General features: G+C 29.4%; 1 protein-coding gene across 2 annotated transcripts in view; it reads right to left on the reverse strand.

The window, feature by feature from the left end:
• Positions 1-2,722: 2,722 nt before the first annotated feature.
• The window catches only part of LOC147079724 (protein bric-a-brac 1-like), a 489,046-nt gene continuing 468,511 nt past the window's right edge, over positions 2,723-23,257 (reverse strand). Inside the window, exons 3-5 of one of the 2 annotated variants that reach the window (XM_085943612.1) lie at positions 10,369-10,632; positions 9,150-9,307; positions 2,723-5,679 (exon numbers count right to left, since the gene is read on the reverse strand). In XM_085943612.1, coding sequence (XP_085799738.1) covers positions 5,248-5,679; positions 9,150-9,307; positions 10,369-10,632 — 854 coding nt within the window. In that variant the 3' untranslated portion in view covers positions 2,723-5,247. Of the gene's footprint in view, positions 5,680-9,149; positions 9,308-10,368; positions 10,636-23,257 lie in introns of both variants that reach the window. The other variant, XM_085943602.1, reaches the window with a different exon arrangement.

A 23,257-nucleotide genomic window follows, 5' to 3' on the forward strand; every position in this document is an offset into this window, starting at 1 on the left:
GCCATTGTATTCTATTGTATCTACAAAAACAGGAATAAGTATACTATCATTTATTTCACACATATAATACATTTGGCAAATTTCTAAATACTAATAATATTGAAATCGATAAATACTACATTTCAACAAAAATTAAATAATGTAATTAATAAAGTTGATCTTTCCTATGTTCTTAAATCTCACTACAAATAAATCTTTTAATTTTGATTTTTTTTTATTTTCAATACATTATTTTAATAAATACTTCAAATAGTGAACTTAATTAATTTTGGAATAAACGTTACGTATAACTTAATGATAACGAAAATAAATTAGGCCTTCATTGATTCATTAAAAATAATATTGCATACTTCGTAATGATCTGTTAAGGAACTTTAGTTTTTACGCTAAAGCATCCATTCGGATATTGTTTAAAGCAGCAGTCACGAAATAATGGCTCTATGCTTAGCCGGGTGTAATACACCCAGTTACAAAAGATTATTTATTTTATATGTATAAGGATTTCAAACCAACGATTCCACACTGCCAGTCTAAACAATATGATATTGTAATTATTTTTGTTTTAGACAATTTGATCTAAACTTACTTGTAATGTACCAATGTGGTAACGGCATAGTCAAAATATCATTTTCTAAATGAGATTCATTTTTAATGAGATTACTGAAGCAGATTTATGGAAAAAGTATGAAGTTTTCAGGGTTATAGGTATATCATTGGTTGCAAAAATGTTTTTTAAACCAACCAAATAATAATATGGCTCATCTTGGCGAAATAAAAATATTGCTGATTAAAGTATTCAAAATTACAAGACCATATTCACCAAAAATGTAAGATATATCAGAAACAATTGAGGAGTTGGGTAGAATAGTAAATGCTGAAGTAATTTCTTAATCAAACATTTTAATTGAATTGACACAAACAACATGTTTATCACTAGCGGCTACCTGTCGTTTTCAGATCAAAATTATGTTTGGCGACATGATAAAAAAGGAATCAGAAATTCTAAAAAATACTGTCAAAGCGGAATACCAAAACTTTACTTTTCTATTCATCTCCTCATTTATTAAAAACGATACCCGTACCCGTATTGTGGTATGAATTTTTTGTTTGGAGCGTAAGTCTCGAGTACGAATTTAACAAATCAATTTTTGAAGTTGTAGTTGCTAGTTGATGTATTAAAAATGGATAATTATGAATTTTATTGATACTTTATTGAACTTCTAATAATTACAATTTCAATGCCTAAACCACCAAAATTTTCCACAATATTAAAAAAAAATGCTTTTTACTAACACCTTTTTGTTGAATAGGTACTTGTATAAAATTTAAATTCCTACATTTACATTGTGGATGATTTTTGGGCTTTGGCGGGGAAGTACCAAAATTTAAAAAAAAATTAGGATGTAAAAAAAATCAATGTTATAAATAACCTGAAAACCTTTGCTGTTACTTTCAATAACGGTTTATTGGATAGGAACAATTTTCGCGAAGGGATCACCAAACCTTTAAACGCCTCAGCCTGCACCAACCTAAAACCATCACTGTATTTCACAATGTTAATACCTTTTATTGAACAAAGTATAGTTTTGTTGGTTGGTCGATTGGTATTATATTTGCAAGAATTTTTAATGTCACCTATGGTCCTTGAAACTTCCATGCCTTATACTAAAATAAGACAAATTATGCAAATCTGCTCAGCTACCATTTGTATATATTTATAAAGTGAAGAGAAGCTTTAACGCAAATATTAATAATTAATTAATTATTATAATCATGAACCAGTTCACTGGTTGCTGAAATGTGCAGTCACAACATAGACCTTAAATTAAAAATTTACATTTAATTAAAAAATAAAAATGTTTGTGGATTAACTACACAATATACACGTAAATGTTCCAACGATAATATTATAATAATCATAATAGACAGTAAACACTATATTATAATGAATGTGACATTATTATGACACTATTACACACTTGAACAATATTATAACATACAATTTTACAAAGTATAGCGACCTGTTAAACATGGAATACATAAAGATTAATACCTATATGGAGTTATGTTTAGGTCATATAGACATTTAATAATCACCAATCATCAACAGCTTGACCACAATGACCAAAATGTTTGTGACAATTGATGAGATTGCTAATACCTATAACATTCTCTAGTATACAGTTGACCTAAAATAATAATTTATTAAATTATTTCATTCTAGAGACATAATAAATAATCTTACAATGAACATGTATTCTATTGAAAGTATATTTTTAATAAAATAAGACCGAAAACTATACAAATACAAACAAAATATTGAACAAAATTTACATATATTTTTTTTTATTTTCACAAGGACGAAAAAATCATAGTTACAAAAATGTCAACTACCTAAGATTTTTATGTTTTTATATTTTTATTGATAAAAAATTCATTTGATTATGATGACTATCCTCTGTTTGTATTATTAATACAATATGAGAAATAAAATTTTGATAATTAGTTGAAAAATGATTTTATTGATAAAACTATCAAAACATTTTATGAAATTAAAAGATGGATAATAAAATTGAATATCTGCGATTTAAAAATAATTGCCCTTTGATCAGCATTTTGACTATTAGCATGATACATAAGGGCAAAATAGGTTTATATTTTAAATTTATGTTTATATCATGCAGACAAAGTCGATAGATAGTTTATAATTTTTTTTGTACTTACAATAAAATATACTTTACTTAGGTGAAAGAAGACTGCACTGTGTATGTAAATTATCACTATTAATAATACGTTGTCAGGTATTGTATTATCAAAGATGTCAAACCTTCTTTCATACGGAGCCTTTTGTGGTTTCTCTATGAAAATCGCTGATGGAAAATAAAATTTCATGTAAGTGCTATTTAAAAACATAAAAAATACCACCAAGCTGCGTAATCCTGAAAGTTTGCATGACAATTATAAGTCCTACAGAAGTTATTTTTGCTTCACTTTCATACGTTTAGGCTCCATCTTCATACAAGAAGGTTTTCATCAGCATCTTTTGGCACTGTTTAATTATGTCAGAAGAGTAGTGTCGAGTTCGAATACAAGGTGGTCCGTCTGAACTATGAAGAATTGTGATTGGTTTCAAGCAAGGAGATGCACTAGTCTGCCTTCTAATCAAGATTATTTCTTGAGAAGGTAATATGAGACTCAGATATTGAAAGCAAAAACATGTTTAACAAACCCAGAGACGACATAGAGATAATTGCTAAAATGAATGACTTCGAAACAGTCTATTAATTTGTGTACCTTGGATGATGTTTGGTGACTAACTATACCTACACTAGTTGGTATTGAACTTAAAGGAAAAATTCTGGAAGCAAATGTAGAATATTATGACAACTGTGCTGGATAGTAACCAAAGCGAGTGAGAATGTGCTGGCTGTTTTCACGAGAAAACTCATGCAAAAATCTATGGGTGTACTTATGTCGACGGAAAGTGATGTTTTTGGTGCAATTATGAGTTGCATACATTGTAGAAGAATAAGCATTGCACTCTATATCTCGAATCAGCGACTTCAGTCGGATTCGATGAAAGTTAGCTCTCCGAGTGGATGTTTAGCGAAGCCTCAAAAGCCAAAGAGGTGTTAGATGTTTGATGCGTTAATGGAGCGATAGTGTCAGCACTGATGCTATGAATAGGCGTACAGGATTGGACCATCGAACTTGGAATCTGCTAGGTACTTTGGGACATTGAGAGTTGGGTGAGTTGAGCTGTAAACCCAAAGATAATTAGTTATTCTGCAATTTTAGCTAAGCTTGTGGTAAATTTGATACCATATTTTAATATTATGTCATAGCTAAGTAAGTATAAGTATTTGAGAAAATTTTAGGCAATTGACATCTTATATAAATAATAGTTATCTAAATAATGAGGTAAAAGAGTCATAAAACTACACTGTCAACTCGTAATAAAAAAATAATTCAATCGAAAAACAATAAATTCATTGTAATATAAACATTTACTTATAATATCTTATACTCAATCACACAAAACTAGATTACTTTGTTTTGGAACTAATGTATACCCAACAGTCTTTTTGAAACTGGCCGAAAGTGACAATTTTGATCTAAATATGATAAAATTCTATATGATATAATCTTAGAGAGTAAAATGGACTATTTTAACTATTAACAATGTAATAAGAATGATAAATCATTCAAAACGTTAAATGGAGTTGTGTACTCAGAATGATGTAATTTAAATCTTACATTTAATTCACATAACACGGAGGTTTTTTTTTTATAACAGCATAGGGATGATACTGGGTTATAAAACCTTTTGTTTACAATAATAGCTTTTCAGTCCACACATAAAATAATATAAGATTATATTACCATACATAATATAGTGCCTAATTAAAGACAGCAGAGTTTATTTTAGAACAAAATTACACAAAATTTCTAAAGAAACAACAGTGTGGTTGAGAAAATGAATACATATATAAATTAATTCAAATGGAAATTCTATGAAATGTTGACAAACCAATATATTTACAATGCATTTGTGTGGAAGAATGCAATTAAATAATACGAATCCCCCTCCGATGGATATACGAATAAATAAAAATAAGTTTCTAAGTTAGCCGATGAAATTAAAATACAGGAGAAGCAAGTAACTATGTTATTTCCTACATACAATTTTTTGTCATTAATGGTAACATCAAAATGAATAAAGTGAGATTTAACTAAATGTTGTAAAATCAAAATTTCGTGCACGATTATGCCTGGGGATTATTTTATTGTTTGCAACATTCAAGTCTTTGTAAGCAAATATAACATAGATATAGATAGATATCTTTGAGATTATAGCTAACCCAAAGAATCGATGTATAATGCAAATGAATTGATTTAATTTTTTTTTCTTAATGTATCCTGAGTTCCTTCGACTTATATAATGTCATATTATATTATGCACAATTCATAAATTATCCATCACGAATTTTTGAACAAAGAAGAAATTAAAACGTTACCAGCTATGTGAAAATACTGAATAATACCATTTTTAGCAACAGCAATTACTGCATGATAATATTAGATGTTTGTTATCATTTGACTGAAGTACGAGATAAAAGTTGTCTGGTTGATTTTATTCTGCGATACAAATATATTTCAATCATGTTTTTATATTTTTCAGTAATATTTTAATCATTATACTATGCAGATTTCCCAGTGTAATTAATTAGAACATGCTCAGTTAGTTTACATTCGTGATGGGTCTCCATATGGTTCCAATTTTACTGGCATGGCATCCGCTTCTTTTATAGTGATCCGAGGAGGGGACGAATCAGGACTCTTGACTAAATCTTCTAAATCTTCACGGAAATAACTGTCGGGCCGCGGTGATGCAAATGGACGAAAGTGATCGGACCCATTACCCGACAACGATAAATGCATCGGTGGCTCCAGAGCCATTCCTGGCGGAGGAGGAGAACATAGTGGGGATGACAGTCCCGGAGAGAGCGGTGAGGGAGGGGGAGGCCTGTGAGCTGCTGCCACCATACTGCACATCTGACGTCGAAGACCATGGGCCACGGCTGCGACTGCTGCAGCGGCGGCCACTCCTGGTGACATTGCTCCATCTGAGCCATTACCACATGGCACTGAACTGTAATTTTGCGCGGTCATTGAATCCTGGAAATAATTAATCAAAACATTAGACATTTAGGTATATACAACGATTATCTACATTAATATTTTTAGTTGTAATTTTTTATGGAATTTTTTTATATAAAAGAAAACGAATTTTAAATTATACCTCAAGATTACTACAATATTAGATCTCAACCAATTTCATGCTAATGCCAGGGGTTCCACAAGAATTAGGAGAATCTTACGAAACTTCAAATCGTTCCTCAGTCATAACACGTTAAAAGTGATTTTAAAACAATGAAGCAATTTAAAAAAAAAAAAAGTTTAACTTGATCACACATTCGCAGTCATTGAATGGATATTAAAATAAAAAGAGGTTTATTTTGAATGGGGATTGTTTGTTGATAGCAGGAAGGAATGTTAGGAATTAAAATTTAGGACTTATGTTGTCTGTAATAACGTCACTGCGTACTACGCGCTTTTCATTTTATGTTTGCAAAAGCGTTTTACTTATATTTTATAATTCACTCGCATCTTAATGTGTGTTTCCCAGCCAGATTCATAATTTTTTTTTTGTTTTTAAATTCCATGTCGTAAACGTCTTAAATTTATAATTTGTAAAGTTCACTGATATTGTTAGGCATCCTAAACTTCTCGAACTCTTACAGGAGAAAGGTATCGATGCAAGAGACATTCAACTGATAGCTAACTTATATTGGAATCAAACAGCAAATATTAAGATCGAGAACGAAATCAGTGGAGAGGTAAAAGACAGGGGTGTATATTGTCACCTCTGCTATTTAACATGTACTCAGAAGCTATTTTCAAGGAAACCTTACAAGGTGAATCGGTGGGTATTTTGGTTACTGGGAAACATATAAACAATATACGATATGCCGATGATACTGTGCTGATTGCAGATAGCTTAAAGAGTTCACATCAATTGGTAGAAAGGGTTAATGAGGTCAGTAATTCTTATAGTTTAAAAATGAACCTCAAGAAAACAAAACCTTTACTAGTATCAAAAATAGCGACACCAGACACCAACACAAATTTTGTCATTAACAGCGAACCAATCGAACGTGTGACCACATGTGAGCACATTTTAAAATATTGGACACCACCTATTTTTTCAAAGCAAATTTATAATTGGACATATTATTATGTAATAAATAATACACCAAAAAATAATCTTACAATATAAAAAAATATAGTTTATATTCTGTAAAATGAATAGGTACACACCATGTTTGCCTTATACCCTATACGTACAAAGTAAACGTTAATAAAAAATATAATATCAATCTCAAAGTCAGTGTGATCTTTGGCAATGCATTTCATTGACCTGTGCCTCATAATTAGGGGAGTATGATAATATTCCTATTAGTAAACAATCATAAAGATGCTCATCGGTGAGTCGAGATCTGTATTTTGATTTTATTAACTTCAAGTTTGAAAACGATATATGGCACTGAAGGTATGTAGAACCGAAAAATGATTTTATCTTATATACCGCTTTTCTTAAGAATGGAAATTTTTTTTCTGTCCACTATTTCAGAAGTCGTCATCTGATATTAAGGATTTTATCATATCATTCTGAAGGTACAAAATTTCTAGCTTTAAAGAAAAAAAGAGACCATTGGCTTGATAATTACAAACTGCTAAAATCTCTTTTCAAACTGTTCTAGGAGCACTTGAAGGTGCTTATGACAGGTTTAATTCACTGTTACCTGCAATTTTCTTCATATTTGGGAAATGCACGAGAGACTTTATCTGCAGATGTGATATCCACAAAACCACTTTTGTTTTAAATTTACAGAGCTTATCAATTTAAGCTAAGTACAAATTTGTCTTTTCCCTACAACTACAAGTTTAAGGAATTAAATTTTTGCATTATGTCAGAAAGAGTCAATTAGCTATATATTTATTACATAAGTATTTATGAAGTTCGTCAAAATAAAATTTAAATTTAAAAAAATCTGTCGCAGTCGAATAGTGGCGGGCGCCATGGCGCCTGCGGGCACAGTGTTGGGAATCCCTGGCTTAGAGTTTAGACAGACATTTTAAACTGATAGAAAATAAATTGTCAAACAAAAATGCTACTTTACGTTTATTTAACAAGATATTAATTTAAAAAATGTTTATAATACAACTAAATTATTGCAGTTGTGCAATTATATTTTATTAAAAATAGAAAAAATGCAACAAAGGTGCACAATAAAAAACGCACTTAATATAACGGTAGTAGGTACTACCATAATAAAATGGGGCAAGAAGAATATCTTGTTGCTTATCTAGAATTTGTATAATAAGAATTAGTAGTGAAAAAAAATACATAACACATTTGTTAAGGGGGAGAGGCATGCCAGCAGAGAACCTATGGGAAAAATACGAAGCTTGCAATTTGAGATTTTTTTTTTGATAATTTACAATTTCAACTGTATTAATTAATAAATATGTATCTGAAAACAATAAATAGATTTTTTTTTTTTTTTAATTTGAAGATAAACTTACAATTGTAAAAAAATGTAATAAAATGTGAATTCGTTGCAGGGTCAAATCTTATTACTACATTTTATTTTATGGTCATATTTATTATTATAATTTAGTTTATTAAGTTTTCAATTTTCTGTCGTTTAGATTTTTGACTAATTCATCGTTTTAATATTTTTTATATTTATTTTAAAAAACATTGATTTTTATAAAAATATAAATGTATATAACTTGAAATCCTTTTTATTTATATAATGTGATGAAGTGAATTCGTTGCAGGGTCACATCTTATTATTACATTTTATTTTATGGTCATATTTATTATTAAAATTTAGTTTATTAAGTTTTCAATTTTTTACCGTGTAGATTTTTGACTAATTCATCGTTTTAATATTTTTTTGTTTATTTTTAAAAACATTGGTTTTTGTGTATAGTGTATAACTTGAAATCCTAAATTTTATTTTAGGTATGGTCCTAATATTGAAGCTTGATTTGATATAAATAAAAAGGATTTTTTATTAAGTTATACACATTTAAATTTTTATAAAAATCGATGTTTTTTAAAATAAATATAAACAATATTGAAACGATGGATTAGTCAAAAATCTACACGGCAAAAAATTGAAAACTTAATAAACTAAATTTTAATAATAAATATGATTTAACAGTAACGTAGTTGACATAAATATGTAACAAATTCATATTTTTTTACAATTGTAAGTTTATCTTTGACTTTAAAATTTTTTTTTAATGTTTTCAGATACATATTTATTAATTAATACAGTTGATTTTATAAATTATCAAAAAAACGTCTCAAATTGCAAGCATCGTATTTTTCCGCTAAGTGCCTCTGCTGGTATAAGCAACGCCCTTAAGTACCAAATTATTGTACACTTTGACTTTAGCCTCAGAAAAGGCATGGGTTAATAAAACATGTATATAACGCAATCGTCTCCATTGAATTCTAAATAGTTACTACAATATAATTATATATATATAGGTATTGGGTGAATAGTTACTGTAATAGCTGGATAAGATGGCAAAGGTTCCTCTTTTATGTGATGGGCGCTGTGCGAATCTCTGAATACAACTGCTCGAATGACACCCCTGATGTGCTCGTCAGGCCAAACACCTAGCAAAATACGCTGCGGTCGTCCTCTTCCCTTGGGTCGTAATTCTGGAAAAAAATCTCCAACTTACAATTTTTACGTGCAAGAAGAGTGTCAAATCAGTGGCCAGATAAAAAATTCTACAGGTACATATAATATATTGCGCAAATTTGAAGGTGTTATTTAGTTTTGATATTTTTCAATTTATTTGTAGTGTGTTGTTTAATAATAATTGTCTTATTATGTATCCCCAAAATTTGTTTGTTTATAGTATGTGTATTAAGAATGTAATAAATTGTAAATGGAGTGCAATTAAACGCATTTTTTGCTAGCAGTTCATCTCAATATAAATATAAAATTATCAAAGAAGTGGATTATTATATTGTGTTGTAACTTTACATTTTAAAAACATGTCAGAGACTCACTATCATGGTTTCATGATTTCTGATATTTTTCTTTCAACTTAGATATTAATTAACATTACAATTCTTGACTATGATAGAGAAATCTTTGATCCAATTATTTATAGTATTTAGGTAATGGCTCAATTTGAATAGTCATTATCAAATATTTTTATGATAAATCTAATAATAATATAAATTAAAAATATGTATTGGTGTAGCATAGTATAAGCGAAATGAGATAATATAGGTAAATGAAAATACGCCGAAAACATTGCCATTTATTTACTACATTACGATCTGTAATTGACACATAAAAGAAAATCTTAAAAAGTATCTTTACACAATACTTGAAATTGCAGAATATGCTAACTGAAAACATATAATATTCGCACGCGCACATAGGTAGGTATATCACTATAAAATTTCTAAGAATTACCAAAAGTATAATAATACATTGGACAGTATTTTTAGCGAAATATTATAAGACAAATAAAACACAATTCTGTGCTACAAAAACGCGCATAATTATTGCATATAATTATGATATATTTTCAATATGATTTTTTTATAATCCGATATTTAAAAAAAAATAGTAGTTGCGATAGTCATTGCGAAGTGAAATATTAAAACAAGATAAGATAAACACCCCAGTTTGTTGAAATGATATAAATTCGCATTTGAGATGAAGCGATGTTGAAATTAAAGGGTTGTTGTAATAGACATACCTGCACCCCCATCGGCGCTCGGGCCCAGCATGTTGTGGACTCGATTGGCGTACAGCACAAAGGTCGGGTATGGAATGTCGTACTTGCGGGCTGCCTGGGAGAGGGACAAGCCCTCCTTGAGAACGGAGAAGATGGCCTCGGCCATGGTCTCCGGCCTCCAAGATTTGAGCGGACCCCTCTCACGGAAGCGCAAGTTGTGCACCAGGGACTGGTTGGTGTTCCAACATTTCTGCCACATCGATTGAAGTTGGTACTGGTAACTGTCTACTGAAATAAATGGGAAATGAGGAAAATACAATTAGTTGAGCGCAATTTTAGATAAAGAAAAAATATCACTACCTTTATTCACAACGATCGTATCCGGCGCTTTGACTCCGCAGAAAATTGAACGCGCACAGATAGCTATAAAGATCATTATGTTATATACCAACTATTACCCGGACATTTTACATTTCTAAGTATTACTAAGTGTGTGTTAATTACTTAGTTTTACTACAGGGCTCGAAATGGACCGGAACGCACCGGAGCGCCGTTCCTGTTCGTGGAATCGGTAAAATTATCGCTCCGTCTCGTGGAATAAATAATTTGACCATCTGATCTGGATAAAACATATAATAGAAAATCTAACACACTTATTTTTATGGAAAAAAAAACACATAAACTTTGATAACTTTACTATGTAAAAATCTTCAGAAAACTGTCGAGCGCTCCGGTTCGTAAATTTTTCCATTTCGAGCGCTGGTTTTACACTAATAACTATTAGTAATACTGATTGGTGTGTCTCATTGAGAAATTTGAAATAATTTAGGTTTACAGTCACTTATTATGTTCTACAGTGCTACTAACTAGCCCGTGTTGAAGTCACGGGTCGGGAGTTCGACCTCGTGGCTGGACAAACAAAATAAATGTACGCTGTTTTTACATGTGTATTTGAACCAGTGCAATAAGAAGTTAAGTAAAAAAAAGTCAGTTAACATTATAACCTTTACTCTGTGAAGGCTCATATGCTACACCTAAGAGCGAACATAAGAAAGAAATATGTCTGTGATAAAACAAATTGTAGAAAAATGGAATTAAAATAATAGTAGGTTTTTTGTCTAGACTCAATTGTCCTCAGTGGTAAATTTTCCGTGAATTACAACCAAGGCAATCGTCGCTAGTTTCTTGTTATTTCCAAATAATTAATTACTAGGTACTAGTTTACAATGAAATTACTTGAGCACTATTGGCATTAATCATATATAAATAATAAATTTACTTAATATGTATATACCTACGCATAATTACAAATAAAACTATATGGACCAGTTTTAACCACATATAATTATAAAGTGTAGAGTTTTATTTTTTTTAACCTCGAAATGGACCTGAGCGCGCTACTGTTCGTTAAATCCCCGAGACTATCGCTTCATCTCGTGGAAAAATAATATGACCGTCTGAGTTAGCTAGCCCATATAACACAAAATAAAGCACATTTTTTTTTAATAAAATATACATTAATTTTGATAAATATGTTAATATTTTCGGAAAATTATCAAACGCTCCGGTTCGTAAAATGTTCAATTTCCAGCACTGCATTAATGAGACGAATAAGTAATAATATACCGTGACAGTGTATTTTACCACGTTTTTATTAGCTCGTATTCTTGTTTGTCCGGTAAAGATTTTTTCTTGTGTGTTCAGTATAAATTTCATCTTGTTTGTCCAAGATTTGTATTGGACGAATGAAGATTTTTAACTAACTTCCCGACTAGCTAGACATTTTAAACTTTTAGAATATATCAGAATACGACGACAATGCATTCTTTTAATAGCCATAATTAGCCATTAAATGCCATTTTCAAGCAGAAATGAATTCATTTTCGGTTAATTCTGTTTTGTATGGAAAGTTATTATTGTTGGTTGCTAAGAGGGTCCTAGCAACTAAATTATTAATATATACGTTCATTACTATGGAAATCAATATGAAATGTCAAAATGGCATTTCAGTATTATATATTTATTCAGTATTTCTATCGAGTACAATAAAAAGTTTTTATTGATACATAAAATTGTCAAGTTTATATGATTCAACGGTTTACTTTTTTTTGGGAATTTTCGTCAGGAATTGCCAGTTAATTAAGTCTAAAAAAACATTTTGAACATTGATCGCATAGCAACATTAATTAAAATATAATATATTATAGTTTTTAAGTGTATTTATTTTCTATTTGATAGGTTATAAAAATATAATGAGCGCAATATAATATATTTAAGAATAAAATTAAAACAGCCTAATACAAATGAAAGCTTAACAATATTAAAGTAATAATAATGACGGTGAAATAATAAAAAAAATTAAAATCCCCTAAATAATATGCTCAAACCATAATATTAGTAGGTATTAACCTACCAGTAAATAAAAATGTTATTCCTTCGCTTGCAAAACTAATAAAGCAAGATTAGAGCAATAGGTAAAACTTATTTTATACTTTATTTTCGAATATAATTACTGAAATAATTATTGATAATGCAATATGCATCACCAATAAATCTAATACATATCACACAAAAAGATAAAATTCTTACCACTAAATCGATGTTTTGTGCATTTGCTTTGTAGCAATACCACATTTGCAACGGAGTAAATTTACTGTATAATTAATTATTAATCCTGTCATGGCACTCAGTGTGTTGTATGCACAAAAAGAAGATATCCAGGAAAACAGAATTAATTTTTTTTCAGTCGTTCGATTTATATGATATTATGCTTTGTGTTTTAAGAATATCCGGTTTCTGCTATAAAATCACTCAACATACCTCTTAAAATTGTCTTAAAGTTGGCTCTGTTACAAGTGTTAATAATTCGATACTTTCCTACCCTAATAGACCCGCAGATGTCATAATTAAAAATATTTTATAATATATAGAAGAACATTTTTTCAATTTATTATTGTTCGGTTTTGGCAAGGTATAATTGAATTTTAAAAGCTAACTGACACACTCCGCACTTTGTATTAATAGTTTCAAGAAAACAAATAAATATGACTGACAAAGTTTAGTGTGCACTCTTCATTTTGGATCAACAAAACCTACCTTCACCATTCGCCGCCGGTATGTAGGTGCCTACTTTTTATGAGGAATCGTTGTTGAGCCATTTGCTTAGATATTCGTTGGATACAATCTATGTATTTCAAAGGTAGACGCGAATCCGTGTTTCACGACTTTGTTTGGTTCATTAATTGAATTATTTAATGTAATGACTGTCTATAAGAATGTAGAGATTTCATAGTCTCTATATAAAGTAAAATTTTTGAAAATTTATTTATATTTTAAATTAACAATTTAAAATGAGATATTATAACATCAATCGGCCCCGGTGCCTAAATTGAATATTATATTATTTATTTGATTTATTTAAACATTCCAGGAACGCGTTTCCGAAACTTAATTTAACCATAAAATAAACACAAAAATCATAAAATAAATAAATAAATAAATAAGAAGAAGCCTTAGTAATCAAATCTTATTATTTCCAAAACTTCAAGATACATGGAATATGGATGTAATATTATTAAATAATCATAAGAATAAGTAGTACTCAGCTAACCTACAGATTAATTAATTCACCGAACAAAATCACTCTAGCTAGAACATTTTATAATATAAACTATAATGAAAACTTGTGAGATCAATTTTCATACACATATTAAAAATGTGAATGGCACATGATCATCACAATAATGTTTTTATAAACAAAAAACTACGAATAACAACATTTTTATTAACCCTAATATCATATGTGTCATGTGAGTAATAATAACATTTTGTATATAAAATATAACGATACTTTATAATATTATATTGTATAATTCTAATAAAACTTCATAATAAATGTAGGTAAATTATTAAAGAAAAGTAGAATTATTATTCTACTGTTACATATATTATATTCTGAAGGTAATCCAAATTATTAATATAGATAGGTACTTGTTTTCGTAAAAAAGTAATTACAAAGATATTATTATTTAAAATTTGGTCGAATTAATTAGTATGAAGGAAAAGAACACGGTGGCTTCAAAACACATTGTTACAGCTCAGATATGTTTTGTGAATATATCGATCGTCCAGTTCATTAGTCATGACTACTCCAAATAACTAGTTTTGAGATAATAGCAAAAGCAATATTCTATCGATCACCAAAAAATAAAATATTATTGATTTATGCCCGAATTTTATATATTTTATCAACAGGTGTTTAAAGATTAGGTAATTTTAGAGACATTTAGAGAGAACATTTAGAAATATTCTTTTAATGAACCAGACAATATCAACATTTCGTTTAATTCTTTAGAAGTTTATCAGCATCAGCATTTTTTGGTGGAATTTCGGAGATATCCGAGTACTGAACCAGGTAGAAGAGTGTAGAATTTTACACAAAACTGCATATTTAACTCAAATTTCATTTTTTTTGGAGTTGTCTGACTAATGAACTGGACGATCGATATGTACAAAATATTGTAAGATGATACTGAGATTGGTCGTTGTTTGACTGATAAACCAGGTAAGTGGCGCTCAACCGACTATCTGAGAAAGCGTGTAAGCGTATACATCCAAATAAGCACTGCAGTTCTCATTTTGGGTACTCTTGTGGTACCCAAGGGACTGTAGGAGATATTTATATACTAGGGACCTCCCAGGATGATTATTTTTATGAATATTATTTTATATAATATAACCATCTATATTAATTTGGCACAGCTACTCATATACCCATTGTTTACTCTTTTTTATTGTGTATTTATTTTGATTTTATTTCATCAAGTCTATCCAATGATTTTAATGACTAAAAATTCCTTTAATTGAACTGATAGATTAAAAAACTTATCTTTTGGACCAATGTTATCGATGTCCGTGGGTGACATGAAAAGAAACTATTACCAAAATTGTATGTCTTCAATGATTTTTTTTTATTAATACTATGGAAAATGAGTATACATTTTAATTGACTGCACAGTAAAAAACAATTAGAATATAATTGCTTATAATCAATGGAATAGTTATATTATATCAAGGCAGGTAAGTATATAATATGATGTTTTTGTATAAAATGCTATACTTATATGTTTTTTCGAGTTTATGTATAATATCTATGTCCACCGTTAAATTAATGGCAAGATTAAATAATTACTAAGTCAATAACAAATTTATTAAATTATATTCAGATATTAAACTATTGGAAAATTATATTTTATAGGTACCTACTTGTTGATTTAATTATTAAATTCTATACACATGTAATGGTCTAAAGTCAACCTGCTCCATAGAGAATATCTGATTTTTTTTAAAAATCGTTATTGTATTGCAAATCGTATTTGAAAAAATATTCGTAAGTTACAAAAGAATGTAAAACAAGATTAAAGTATGTCATGGTGCATGGAAAATACACCATGCCGTTAAAAAGTATTATATCGATAAAACACAAATTAAATCCTATATATCAGGGATGGCGAACCTTTTTGAGAAGTGGGCCAAATTTTGTTCATTATTTTTTTAGTACTAGCTCGTGGGTCACTAAGTCACATATTTCAAAATATATTTATAAAAGCAGGCGACTTTTTTATTAGAGAAAATTTATTTGTACCCCTCCGAATACTAAAAGACATAAAGAAATAATAATAGTATTTGTCGATACATATAGGAATAATGTATTATTTAAGTACCAAACTTCATTTACCGATTGTTTAAAATAGTTGTGTCGAATAAAATAAATAAACGCAAATATATCATTAAAGTCGCTTTACTAAACTTGGTTACTATCCACTTGGTAACCAATTGTTTATTAAAGAATGTTCATTTAATCTGACGAATCCGGTCCTGATTTTCGATAAAATTGTGTACATGGCAAATTACACACACACTCATTGTATTCTTTTTAATCACACCATATTTCTCAAACCATTTTGTTTGCTATGGTCTGGAACTTGTATCGTTTGTTTTAATTTTTTTAACCGCCGACCTAATACAGGACTACAACTAAAAATATTTATATTTAGAACACAATAATTTGAGAAGAAATTTCTTATTAACGTACTTGATACACATAGGTACATATTATGTAGATGAGAAACTTTAATAATAAAAAAATAATAATGTTGAATTATTAAACACTTCTAGACGCGTAAGACAAGGCTGCCATTTAGTTCAATACTGGTACATCTCCCCGTTCTACGATGCAGCATGAGTCATACACGCTTCGCGACAAAAAGACGAAACTCGACGTTTTACGACCATGTACTTCTTACACAGGTGCAGTGATATGAAAGAAAATTAGCTAGCCAATGTCCACATGGAAATATTTTTTATAAATTCGACATTAGATAGGTATATTATATACTTTATGTTTTTAATATTTTTGATTGTCTGTTCTCTATTTTATGATATAAAATAAGTTTATAAAAATCAACGAGTGGGTCATTTAAAAAGCCTGCGTGGGTCAGTGTCTGACCCACGGGTCATAGGTTCACCATCCCTGCTATATATCAATCACACGTAATAATGAATTCATATATGAAAAAAGATACGACTTTATTAAGTCCTGGATATTTTAAAATTCATCCATGTGGATAAAAATAGATTAACATTATGGAATAAACCTTATAGTAAGTACATATAATCATGTTAGTAGATATCATTCTTAAATTGTTAATGATATTGTTTTATGAGAATGCTTATATTATAATAAGATCGAACAAAATTAAGAAAGTTTAACTTTTAAATGAAAAAAGTAAATATGTGCCCACATTTTTATGGCAAGGGGTAACAAATAACATGTGACAACACATAGGTAACTTAATTCTAAATAAGAATACTGGTGAACAACCTCAAATCGTTGGATGGGTCAACAAATGAAATAGTAATGTTTTTTCAGGAGCGTAATGGTACGGTGTCTAGCGAAGAAATGCGAAACATTAGATTGACAATGTTCTAATAGTTAACATTTTAAAGTTTTTAATAAATAAACATTAAAAAAAAACACTTTTTAAATTGAGAGATATCATAATCTTAAAAAAACCGGATTTTTGTTAGTAGGTACAACGTATTTTATGGTATTTTTTTCATTAAAATATTATAGTTTAATTAATTCTATTGAATGCCGTAGAAAGACTTTTTAATATTAACGTAATTTATAGTTTTCGTGTGTATTCTTTGATTTATTAAAAAATAACATGAATTTTTCTAGAGACTGAATATATGTATAGCTTGAAATTATTATTATTTATAATAAATCGAGCTTTAGTGCAGTCACAAGAAATATCAACGGTCAAATCAACATACATAAAAGGGATTTCAAAAGAATTCAAGAAGAAATAAAAGAGTTTCCAAAAATATTGATGTTTTTTTAAAAATCTAAACGCTTTAAAACTATGAATTATTAAAAAATGTTCATACGCCAATCGAAAGTACTTATTAAACTAAATTTGAATGATATTGTAATAATATAAATTTATTGAAAAAATGCACATTATAAAGTTTTTTAATTGTAGATTTATTTTGATTTCAAAATGTCTTTTTACTGTTTAAGAATAGTTAAATTTAAGAACAGATAAGTTTTGATCGTTCAACATGTAAATTAATTATCAGTAGAATATAATATTAACTGCAGTTATCATCTTTTGTCGCTAGAGGCCAGTGGCGAAGGGTGGAGGTAAGCTGTTAAGATCTGCCATAAATAGTGCAGACTAAACTTTGTCAGTAATACGTACCTACCTATTTGTTTTAATTGAAGTAAGACTACAGTTTACAGATGGTGTTGGTTAGTTTTTAAAATTTAATTAAACCCTGCGAAACCAAACCATAATACCTAGATAATAGTAAAAAAAGACTCGTCCATCTACAAAATATATAAAATTATGCCGTTAAATCCTACATAATTATGAATATTTTTTGGATAGAATAATATTTTTTATCTAGGTATTACTTATAGTTTGATTTAGTTAGGCAATGCATTTAAAAAAAATAACCAACAGTTTTACCTAATATGTATTTCTAATTATTCAACGAAAACAAATGTGTCAATGAAAAAGTGTGCATAGTTTTGTCGGATCGCCCAAAATATACCAAAACTATTATAGTTTGGTTTATGAAGAGTTTAATTGATTTTTAAAAACTAACCAACACCATCTGTAAATTGTAGTCCTAGTTCAATAAAAACAAATACGTATAACTTAAAAAGTTTAATGTGCACTATTTATGTCGGATCTTAACATACTACCTCCACCCTTCGCCACTGCTAGAGGCATTACGCTTTCCTACCCGTAAGAACTATAATATAAGAATAATTATAATGTTTTTTAAGGAGACTCATAATTTCATTCAATAACCCTGCGGTTGTGATTGGACAACCCCGGATTTCCAAAGAATATCTTTTAATGAAGTCCCACCACCACGTAGCCTCTTGATACTCTCCTTCAAATTTGTAGTTCGATAAAACTTCTACACATCTTATTATTTCATCTAGTGGCTTCGCGTCGTCGTTATTGGCCCAAAAGGCCAATCTAAACTTGATATGCTCTGATAGGCAAGAGTCTCTCTTGATAAGTAGGGAGTCCAACCCGTTCCACGAGTAGTGCTCTATAAAATTCCCGGTGATTGATGTCGGAACGGGGAATTTGAAATAACGATACTGCACCTACGAATCTCAGCTTCTGCGGATTAATCGATTGGTTCTCTTCAGTCGGCTGGTGGGGTTCGGGAGCTTCCGGCACTGCATCATCTATGACAACAGAGAAGGGCACCCAAGGTGAGCAGTGCAACAACCTGGCTGATATAAATACTTATAATAATTATCATCAAAATTGACAATGCCAGAGAGCATTTCGATACGCAGTGTTTCCCAAACTTTCGACATCTGTGTACCCCTTCTAAAATTTTCGTAACACTGAGTAGGTACCCCTCTCCAAAAAAAAAATGTATAATACTTTAATAACAATCAAAATATATTTTTTTCGCTTTTTTAGTACATAAACCAAATAATGATAAACGAAAAATAAAATTCATTCATAATAAAATAAAAAGAAAATAAATAAAAGTTAAGTATATTAATAATATTTATTATAATCAATGAGAAGGATGCAATTTTTTATGTTGAGATCATCATAATTTGGTTCCCTGGTTGTTAATTTTAATCTGAGATGCGGTTCCACAGCGAATAGCCTGTTTTTTTTTACTTAATGTCTACAAATGCTGAAAAAGCAACTTCACATAGATATGAAGTTGGAAAAGGTAAGATGTATTTCAGGACTTTCTCTGTTAAAACTGGATACACATGTTGCATTTGCAACCAGAATGATGTTAAAGAACAATCCTTATATTTATTTTTCAAGAATCCGTCTGAAGGTAATTCCAACAATATTTGTTTTTGTTCCACGTGAATTCCTGATGGATTTGTGTGAATCATTATTATTAAAATATCATAAAACCATGTACCTATCCATTAGTGTTTTTGAAGTTATACTTATTTTGGGGAGTTTGGTAGAGAGTGAAATTGAGAGCTGTGCGCGCACACCGTTACGACAGTGTGAAGTTAGCTGCAAATCAGTCAGCTGTATACAAACGCAAGTTTGAAAGTAGAATTGTTGCATTGTCTAGGCAACGAATTTATTATTGTCGGCCATTTGGAATTCCTTACGTATACAAACGATTAAACGTCAGAGTGACAGTTGTTACTTCAAAAATGAAAACAACGATAAATCATTATATCATTTAGTAATTTAAGTTAAAGTGTATAGAAATAAGGCAACGGCGCTCGAATAAGCGGCCCTTTTTCTTGAGTGTGTAATTTAACAAGGTAATTATTAGCTAGTCGAAGAATCTAGGTTATCACAAGTTTTGTTTTGTTACGCCAAAGAACTATAACTTCTAACTCGCGTACATACAGGGCTCGAAATGGACCGGAGCGCCGTTTCTGTTCATGAAATCGGTAAAATTATCGCTCATTCTCGTAGAAAAAATAATTTGACCGTCTGAGCTAGATAGGCCATATAATAGAAAATCTAACACGCTTATTTTTATGAAATACACATAAATTTTGATAACTATGTAAATGTCTTATAATGTAAAATGTCGAGCACTCCGGTTCGTAAACTTCTCCATTTCGAGCGCTGCACATAAGTACCTATGTACACGCACCGATTTTTTTTTGTTTATAGTAAACGCACATTACAAAGGCGATTCTCAGTTATGTTGGTATTGTTTGCTTGCATTGAAACAAGCATAGTAGGAAACCATACCGATACATCTTCGAATTGTCCATGATACCAATGTATAAATGATTCTAGGTGGAATATATCATCACCCGAAACAATCTCGTTGAACATAGTTATCGCCCTCCCAATTGGCATTACCAGTGGTAGGTTGGTCCTGCACCTTGGGAGAATAAACAACTGATGGTCTCTATTTCTAAGATAGTTATCAGGGACTTAAATAGTGTATTACTACGAATAAAATTATGAACTTATCAAATAACTTATAATATAAATAACAAAACGAAAAGGTCGCATCGCATCTCGCAATTATTATTGAATATGAACACATTACTGGTACCTACCGAAATAAAGAAATTTTTAGGTACTTAGATACTAACAAAACAAACCTAATAATAGTTATAAATGTTACTTTGAAATTATAAAAGAGAAAAAAAAGTTAAACATAACAGCCAATAATGCGGTTTTTATTGAAAAAAGTGCAATACGCAAACAAGTAGGTACTTATTGCAAAGAAAAACCAAATTCGCTGGCCTGGAGCAAAACTTAAAAATACATTATAAAAAAATGTTATCGTACATAAATACGTTAAGCTATTCATTTTAATTTCATAAATAAATAATTTAATAAATTAATACGACACATGGCGCAAAAATGAAATTACATTTTAATAAAATCACCTCGTCTGGCTCGTGAACAAGGCTTAATAAAATTAATATTTAGAATACATTAAAATTAAACATACAAGTGTGAATATAATACTATTTATGAGGTAAAATCTATCATTCTACGCAGATGCATACTAAGAGTACGATAATACAAACGACAATATTTGAGTTCAATCAGCCATCACCAGTTTTATGATTTTATGACAAATCGGGTGGAGATTCCTTGTAATAGCATTTTTGTTTAAATAATTAAATTTAAATAAAATCAACTTCGTCAATTTTAAATTACATCCATAAAAAAGTTGATCTTATTGACTTTTACTCTTAGTTACGTAACATGATAGATGTACCGTTTAAAACAAAATAAAATATTACGTAGACATCATAATGAGAAATAATTAGGGTATGGTATTAAATGCAAGATACATGATATAAACAACTAAATTAGTATCTTGACATTATGACTATTGCTGTGGGATTCGTGAAGTCCTTAAGCATAAAGTACATCTTTACCTATATACATGACGTACAAGACATTGTTAGGCTGACTGAGCACCGAGTTTGGGTAAAAACGGAATAATAATGTTATGAGTTGTAATAAAAGATTCCAACATTCTTAATAAAGTATGTTTTATCATATTATATATATATATATATATATAAGTACGTAAATATATTTGTGCCTGATTGCCAGTATATCCTAAGTCTTTTTGGAAAACGCATTACAACTGATTTCAGATTATATTATGAATATACTCAAAAGTCAAAACGTGCATTAGCTCTGAAAGATATGTAAATTAAGGTAAAACACTTGACTCATTTTTTGGCATAGAAATGACTTGAGAAACACTGGCTCCTAGGTAAACATATATAGAAATATACTAATAATATTATTTAATGATAATTTTAATATATATAAACAAATTCTTAATAAAATGTAACTTTAATTAGTTCTACTAGCTGTCCGGAAGTCACTATGTGAACAAATGTTGTGTCGTGGTTTTATTTGTTATTTGATAGTGAAAAATAAAATTGGTATAGCAAAAAAATTTTATATTTGTTATTATATAATATAATAGTAGAATAATATATACTTATATAAAATAAATTAATAACATTTGACTCAACACGTATTTTTGAAAGACGAGTAATAATTCTTGAATCTATCAAATCTATCTACTCGGACAAAAATTGAATGAAAATTTATCATGTCGTAATTTTTATTTTCAATATTACATAATAGTGGAATATTTCGATCATAATACTATGATATATTATTAAATCACTATTGATAATTCAGTTGTAAATAATTTAATGTTTTTTTTACTTTGCCATATCCACACGTAAGTTTTTTAGATGAGCAATTCATAATATATTTATCATAGTCGACGGAGAAAATACATGTTTAAATTTATCGGAACTCTGAAATTACCCCTTACAAATTTAATATTTATTATATTATAATGATTGGTAAGACACAATCTTCAAGCATATTTTTATATTAAATATATTATGACGTCTAGCAGTATACAAGAATAGAAATGAATATTATTGTGTAGATATAATATTTTAAAGTTTATGTATTCAAAAATAGAATAAGTATAGCAAAATTTTCATTACTTAAATTGAAATATAATCGATAATAATGAACTAAAGAGCAAAACATTATTCTCCATTTGTGAAGATTCAACAATTTTAGTAGTGTGTCCCCTACAAATCTTTGTTGTTTCCTATTTATTATTTTAAATGAATTTACATAATATTTTTGTATAATTAAATATTCATTATGCAGATAGTGTTCTAAAAGAAACACGAGGCATACATGCATTATGATTTAAACAAATTTAAACATTTGCATATTGTGCTCGGCTATCGTCGAAGGGTGCGTTGACCACAGTATCATCCCCTATCAGCAAAGTCTCACTATTCAAATTTTATTTTAAATGAGTACCTAAGGTATACATAAAAACCAAATCG

The sequence above is a fragment of the Rhyacophila brunnea genome, unplaced genomic scaffold (assembly GCF_057557595.1).
Source record: "Rhyacophila brunnea isolate RB1 unplaced genomic scaffold, BYU_Rbru_1.0 scaffold_1, whole genome shotgun sequence".
NCBI classification, from domain to species: Eukaryota; Metazoa; Arthropoda; class Insecta; order Trichoptera; family Rhyacophilidae; genus Rhyacophila; species Rhyacophila brunnea.